Source organism: Nothoprocta perdicaria, unplaced genomic scaffold (genome assembly GCF_003342845.1).
Source record: "Nothoprocta perdicaria isolate Ctin4 unplaced genomic scaffold, notPer1 scaffold_581, whole genome shotgun sequence".
Lineage (NCBI taxonomy): Eukaryota > Metazoa > Chordata > Aves > Tinamiformes > Tinamidae > Nothoprocta > Nothoprocta perdicaria.
Window position 1 is genome coordinate 1 of NW_020455845.1, and position 7,328 is coordinate 7,328.

Consider the following 7,328-nt stretch of genomic DNA (forward strand, 5'->3'; position numbering starts at 1 on the left):
TTTTTGCCTCTCCTTCCCCCCCCTTCTCTCCTTTCCCCTTCCTTCCTTCTCCCTCTCCCTCTTTCTCTCCACATATTTAGCACGCAACACACAAAGAGCGGGTTCCTCACCGATCCCTCCCTTGCTCTCCCCTCTGCAGCCACTCTCCAGAGCGGTGCGGGAAGGCAGCAGACAAGGCACAGCACAGTGAGGCGCGGATGGAGGCCAAGACCATCATGAACGGGCACTCAGGCCCCATCACTTGCCACCAAGACAGTCCAGGGGCAACCGCCTCCCAGGACCTTCCGACTTGCAAGCAGAAACCAGCAGCTGGAAGGGAAGGACCAGGGATGGGCACTGCCAGCGAGACCCCGACAGAGGCTGGCAGCATCGCTGGAGCATATGTAGAGGCTTCAAAGAAGATAATGACCTTCTATGAGTCCACCAGAGAGCATCTTCTGGGCCTGGATCCAGCGCTGCACCTCCTTGAGGCCCAGGCAGCCACCGGCTCCATCTCTGACCCCATAAGGAGCAGGCAAGTGTCTGTCGCAGAAGCCGTGCACCTGGGGCTGGTGGGGCTGGAGCTCAAAGAGAGGCTGCTCGCCGCAGAAAAAGCCGCCACCGGCTTTGTGGACCCTTACACAGAAGAGAAGATCCCCCTGTACCAGGCCATGCAGAAGGACCTGATTGGGAGGGAGCAAGGCGCTCGGCTGCTCGAGGCCCAGCTTGCAACTGGAGGCATCATTGACCCAGCCACTGGCCATCGGCTTCCAGCAGAAGTTGCCTGTGAGAGGGGATATTTAGATGAAGAAACGCTGCAGCTCCTCTCCGACCCCAGCAATGAGGACAGCAAATGGTTCCTGGACCCCAGCACCATGGAGAAGGTCACCTACCTGGAGCTTGTGAAGAGGTGTGTTACTGATCCAGCCTCAGGTTCCCTCCTCTTGCCTCTGAAAATCACATTCCCAGCGCTGGGAGGAAGGGTGAGCGGCAGAGAGCTGCTGGACTCCGGCATCATCAGCTCCAAGGTGTTCAGAGACCTTGAGGAGGGAAGAGTGTCTGTCCAGGAGGTAGCGGAGGATGACTCTGTCCAGCGGTTCCTGCATGGGACGAGGAGCGTGGCTGGTGTCGTTCTGCCCTCTGGTGAGCGCAAGAGCCTCTACCAAGCACTGAGGGAGCATCTCCTTGTGCCCGGGGCTGCGCTGATGCTCCTCCAGGTCCAGGCCGCCACGGGCAGCCTGACAGACCCCATAGCGAACAAAAGCTTCTCGGTTGATGAGGCTGTCAAGACTGGTCTCGTTGGCCCAGAGCTCTACGAGAAACTGTCTTCAGCTGAGAGAGCCATCGCTGGGTACAGGGATCCCCGCACCGGGGAAAAGCTTTCCCTGTTCCAAGCCATGCAGAAGGGCTTCATTCCCCGGGACCATGGCATTTGCCTTTTGGAGGCTCAGATGGCCACGGGGGGCATCATCGCTCCGGGCAGGCACCTCCGTGTCCCCACAGACACAGCTTGCCAGCRGGGCTACCTGGACGAGGCCACGAGGCAGCTCCTCTCCAGCCCTACTGATGACATGAGAGGGTTCTTCGAGCCCAGCTCCCAGGAGAAGCTGACCTATACGGAGCTGCTCAAGAGGTGTGTCACCGATCCAGACACCGGGCTTCTCCTGCTGCCCCTTGGCAGAGACAGCGGAGAGGAGCCCAAGGACAAACACCTCCTCATTGACCGCAGGACCCAAACAGCTCTGGAAAGCACAAAGGTGCCCATTGCTTCGGGGAAATTCAAGGGGAAGTCGGTTTCCCTCTGGAAACTCCTCTTCTCCGATTACATGCCAAGGGAGCAAAGAGTCGCTCTTGCCCAGCAGTACTGTGCAGGAGCAATCTCCACGCAAGACCTGGCCAAGGCGGTCAGTGCCACTGTTGAGGAGATGGCTTCCACTGCTAATATCACCTTCGAAGGCCTGAGGGACAGAGTCACGGCGGACCAGCTCCTGAGTTCCGAGATTATCAACAAAGACTTGTTTAAGAAGCTGAAAGAGGGAGAAACATCAGCCAAGGAAGTTGTCAGCATGGACACAGTCAAGAAATACCTGGAAGGGACGGGCAGCATCGGCGGGCTCCTGCTCCCCGACTCCCAGGAGAAGATCAGCATCTACCAGGCAAAAAGGAAAGGGCTTTTAAGGCCAGGAACGTCGCTGATCCTCCTGGAGGCACAGGCTGCCACCGGCTTTATCATTGATCCGGCTGCCAACAAAAGATATTCAGTGGACGAGGCTTTAAGAGCAAACGTCATTGGCCCGGATGTGTACGACAAGCTGCTGACTGCTGAGAAGTCAGTCACGGGCTACAGAGACCCATACTCGGGCGACAAGATCTCCCTCTTCCAGGCCATGCAGAAGGAGTTCATAGTGAAGGAGCACGCCATCCGCCTGCTCGAGGCGCAGATCGCCACCGGCGGCATCATCGACCCCGTCAACAGCCACCGCATCCCCGTGGAGGTGGCCTACAAGCGGGGCTACTTCGACAGGAAGATTAACTTGATCCTTTCGGACCCCAGCGACGACACCAAGGGCTTCTTCGACCCCAACACGCACGAGAACCTCACCTACCTGCAGCTGAAGGCGAAGTGCATCACGGAGCCGTCCACCGGGCTCTGCCTCCTCCCTCTGAACAGCAAGAAGCGCCAGTTCGTCGACGACGYCACCAAACGGGTGTTTGGGAACTCCTGGATGCGTGTCCGGTTTGGGCGGCTACGGGGTGAGAGGGTTTCCGTGTGGGAGCTGCTCAACTCTGAGTACTTCAGTGAGGGCAGGCGTCGGGAGATATTCAACCACTACCGGCTGAGGAAGCTCACGCTAGAGCAGATCAGGGCTTTGTTAGAGGAAGAAGTCAAAAAGTGGGCTCCCATCAGGTTCTCGGCCATGAGAGGCAGCGTCAATGCTTACCACCTGATGGAAACRGGTGTCATCGACAGGGCGCTGTTTGAGAAGGTCTTGGAGGGATCTGTCACGCCGGAGGAGGTCCTGYGCATGGACTCTGTAAGGAAGTACCTCTACGGCTCCGGCAGCATCGGGGGCATCGTCCTGCAGCCATCAAACCAGAGGATGAGCATTTATGAGGCCATGAAACAGAACCTGATGGTGCCGGGAATAGCCCTGCCCTTGCTGGAGGCCCAGGCTGCCACGGGTTTCATCATCGACCCAGTGAACAACCAGAAGCTCTCTGTAGATGATGCTGTGAAAGAAGGAATAATCGGGCCCGAAGTCCACGAGAAGCTGCAGCATGCGGAAGAGGCTGTAACAGGCTATAAAGATCCTTTCACGGGCAAGAAAATATCCCTCTTCCAGGCCATGAAGAAGGGCCTAATTGCCGATAAGCAGGCCCTGCAGTTAATGGAGGTGCAGATGGCCACGGGAGGTATCATCGACCCGACGTGCGGCCACTATATTCCYGTAGAATTTGCTCAGAAACGGGGCTGTCTGGACGAGGACACGAGCAAGGCCCTTTCTCAACCCAATGACAGCATCAGAGCCTTCTGCCTCCCAGACAGCAAAGAAGCAGTGACCTATGCCGAGCTAATTGAGCACTGCGAGAGGGACGAGACCTCCGGCTTCCATCTGCTTCCCCTKCCCCAAACTGCTCTTCCAATTTACACCGACGAGCAAATCCAGCAGCTTTTCAAGGAGACCATGGTGGAGGAAAAAGGGCTCTCCCTCTGGGAACTGCTCCACTCCGGGTACTTCACCGAGGAGCAGAGGAGGGACTTTGTGGAGAGGTACCGCTCTAGGGACATGTCTCTGGAGCAGCTGGTTGCTCTCGTCCTTAAGCTCGTGAGGGAGATGGAAATGAAAGCGCGCACGGACGTCACCCTGGAAGGCTTGCGGGGCAGCGTCCCTGCCGTCTGGCTGCTAGACGCTGGCATCATCACCGAGCAGGTCTTTGAAGAGCTGGTCCAGGGCGTGAGGACTCCCGAGGAGGTGTCTGCCATGGGCAGTGTGAAGAGATACCTGCAGGGCACAGGCAACATCGCTGGGGTGTTCATAGAGGCGTCCAAAAAGAAGATGAGCTTCTACGAGGCCATGAAAAACAATCTCCTGCTCCCCGGGGTAGCACTGAGGCTGCTGGAGGCTCAGGCCGCCACAGGGTACCTGACTGACCCAGCAACCAACCAGAAGCTCAGCGTGAAGGACGCCGTCAAAGCCGCCGTTGTTGGCGAGGAGCTCACTGAGAAACTGCTTCTGGCGGAGAGAGCGGTGACCGGCTACAAAGACCCCTACACGGGGAGCTCCATCTCCGTGTGCCAAGCGCTCAGGAAAGAGCTCATCCCCACGAGCGACGCTCTTCCCTTGCTAGAGGCCCAGCTGGCCGCAGGAGGGATCATTGACCCCGTTCACCACCACCACCTTCCCCTCCAGGCCGCGTACAGATACGGGTTCTACGACRAGGACCTCAACCGAACCCTCTCCCAGTCCGACGACAGCACCAGAATCTTCTTTGATCCAAACACGAAGGAGAAGGTGACCTACCAGCAGCTGAAGGAGAGGTGCATTGCTGAAGCTGGGACAGGTCTCCTGCTCCTCCCGCTCTCGGAAAACGCGCTCCTCTGTGTGGACGAGCAAACAATGGAGGTGCTCAAGTCCGTGACCGTCTGCGTAAACATAGGGCGGTTCAAAGGACAGACCGTGTCAGTCTGGGACCTGCTCAACTCTGAGTACATCTCTGACAGCAAAAGACGAGAGCTGGTGCAAAAATACAAGGACGAGAATACCGACGTGCTGCAGGAAATAATAACAGTTGTAACCACGATCATCCAAGAGACCGAGACCCAAGGCAAGAAGTTTGCATTTCAGGGCCTGAGGAAAAGGGTATCTGCCAGTGACCTCTTCCAGTCTCACCTGATAGACAAGAAAACACTTGATGAGCTCCACCAGGGGAAGAAAACAGTCGAGGAAGTCACGGAGATGGAATCTGTCCGCAGGTACCTGGAAGGCAGCAATTTCATTGCAGGAGTCCTTCTGCAGCCAAGCAATGAGAAGATGGGCATCTACCAGGCCATGAGGAAAGGCATCCTGAGGCCAGGGACAGCACTAGTGTTGCTGGAGGCCCAGGCTGCCACCGGCTTCATCATCGACCCGGAGAAAAACAAGAAGTTTTCTGTGGAGGAAGCGTTAAGTTCAGGTCTCATTGGAATGGAGATTTTTGAGAAGCTGCTCTGTGCGGAAAGAGCAGTGACCGGCTACACAGACCCCTACACGAAAGCCCCCATGTCTCTCTTTGAAGCCATGAACCAAGGGCTCATCGTGAAGAGCCACGGCATCCGCCTGCTCGAGGCGCAGATCGCCACGGGCGGCATCATCGACCCCGTGCACAGCCACCGYGTSCCCGTGGAGGTGGCCTACCGGCGCGGCTACTTCRACGAGGASATGAACCRSRTSCTCTSCGACSCCTCGGACGACACCAAGGGCTTCTTCGACCCCAACACGCACGAGAACCTCACCTACATGCAGCTGCTGGAGAGGTGCGTCCAAGACGCAGAGACTGGGTTGTACATGCTCCAAGTTGTGCAGGAGGGGGGAAGGTACTTCTACATTGACGAGTCGACAAAGCAGTTCCTGCGCTCAAAGCCCGTCAAGGTGAATGTCGGAAAGTTTAAGGACCAGACGGTTTCCATCTGGGAGATTCTCTGCTCTCATTACATCTCCGAGCAGAGAAGAAAGGACTTAGTGAAACAATATAAATACAAGTCCCTCACGCTGGAAGACCTTATAGCTCTCATCCTCAAAATAATTGAGGAGGCAGAACAGAGAACAGAAGCCCTGAAGGTCAGAGGTCTTCGGGAGGACGTCTCGATATCAGAGCTGTTTAACTCGGAGATTCTTGACAAGAAAACTCTGGATCGGCTGCAGGAGGGAAGTCTGGCTCTCGAAAGCCTCACGAAGATGGACAACGTCACAAGGTACCTGGATGGCACGGGCTGCATCGCTGGCGTCCTGCTCCCGTTACGGAAAGAGAAGATGAGCATCTACGAGGCCCTGAAGAGGGGCCTGCTCCCAGAGCAGTGTGCGCTGGGGCTGCTGGAGGCACAGGCCGCCACTGGTTTCCTCATTGACCCGCTGAGGAAGAGGAAGCTCTCTGTGGATGATGCCGTCTCCACCGGGCTGGTGGGCAGCGAGCTACACGAGAAGCTCCGGTTAGCAGARCGAGCTGTGACGGGATATACTGACCCACGCACAGGAAAGAAAATGTCCCTCTTCCAGGCCGTAAGGGGAAAGATAACAACCAAGGAGCACGGTATTCGCTTGCTTGAGGCCCAGGTTGCCACCGGCGGCGTCGTCGACCCCGTGCACAGCCACCGCCTCCCCGTAGAGGTGGCCTACCGGAGAGGCCACCTGGATGAAGACACGTTCCTCCTCGTTTCTGACGCAGATCACGGCAGCAAAGGGTTTATAGATCCAAACACGAATGAAAAGATGAGCTACAGCCAGCTCCTGCAGAGATGTTCGAAGGACGGAGAAACCGGATTCTACCTGCTGCAGGTGATGGAAAAGGAAGACGACTATTTCTACATTGATGAGCGCACTAAAAACATGCTATTATGTACCATGGTGCAAGTGCCTGTTGGGAAATACAAAGGGCAGATGYTATCGTTGTGGGAACTGCTCTGCTCGGAATACATCACAGAGGAGAAGAGGAAAGAATTGGTGAAAAAATATAAACATGAGTCCCATAATATTTTACAACAGATCATTGATACAATACTGAATATCATTAGAGAAAAAGAGGAGGGACGAAGCGATGTTTGGTTCCAAGGGATCAGGCAACAAATAACGGCATCAGAACTTCTCAGCGCACAAATAATTACAAAAGAAACGATGGAGAAGCTCCAGGAAGGAAAAGAGACAGTACAAGAAATAGCTCGAACAGAGAGCGTGAGGAGGTACCTTGAAGGAACTGGGTGCATCGCCGGCGTCCTGGTGCCATCCAAGGCCAACCCTGGCAAGATGGAGAAGATGAGCATCTACCAGGCCATGTGGAAGGGCATCCTCAGGCCGGGGACAGCGCTGGTGCTGCTGGAGGCGCAGGCGGCCACGGGATTYGTCATTGACCCCCTCAAGAACAAGAACCTCTCGGTGGATGAGGCTGTCTCCTCGGGGCTGGTGGGCAGCGAGCTCCAAAGAAAACTCCTCTGTGCGGAGCGAGCCGTGACGGGCTACATTGATCCATCGACAGGACAGAAAATCTCCCTCTTCCAGGCCATGCAGAAGGAGCTCATCGTCAAGGAGCACGGCGTCCGCCTGCTCGAGGCGCAGATCGCCACGGGCGGCATCATCGACCCCGTGCACAGCCACCGC

At 56.4% G+C, this 7,328-nt stretch overlaps 1 protein-coding gene across 1 annotated transcript in view; it reads left to right on the top strand.

Annotated features, from left to right (window-relative positions):
• The first annotated feature begins 197 nt into the window (after positions 1–197).
• EPPK1 (epiplakin 1) overlaps positions 198–7,328 on the top strand; it is a 33,627-nt gene continuing 26,496 nt past the window's right edge. Inside the window, exon 1 of the mRNA XM_026048917.1 lies at positions 198–7,326. Within this exon, the coding sequence (XP_025904702.1) occupies positions 198–7,326 (7,129 nt within the window). The remainder of the gene's footprint in view (positions 7,327–7,328) is intronic.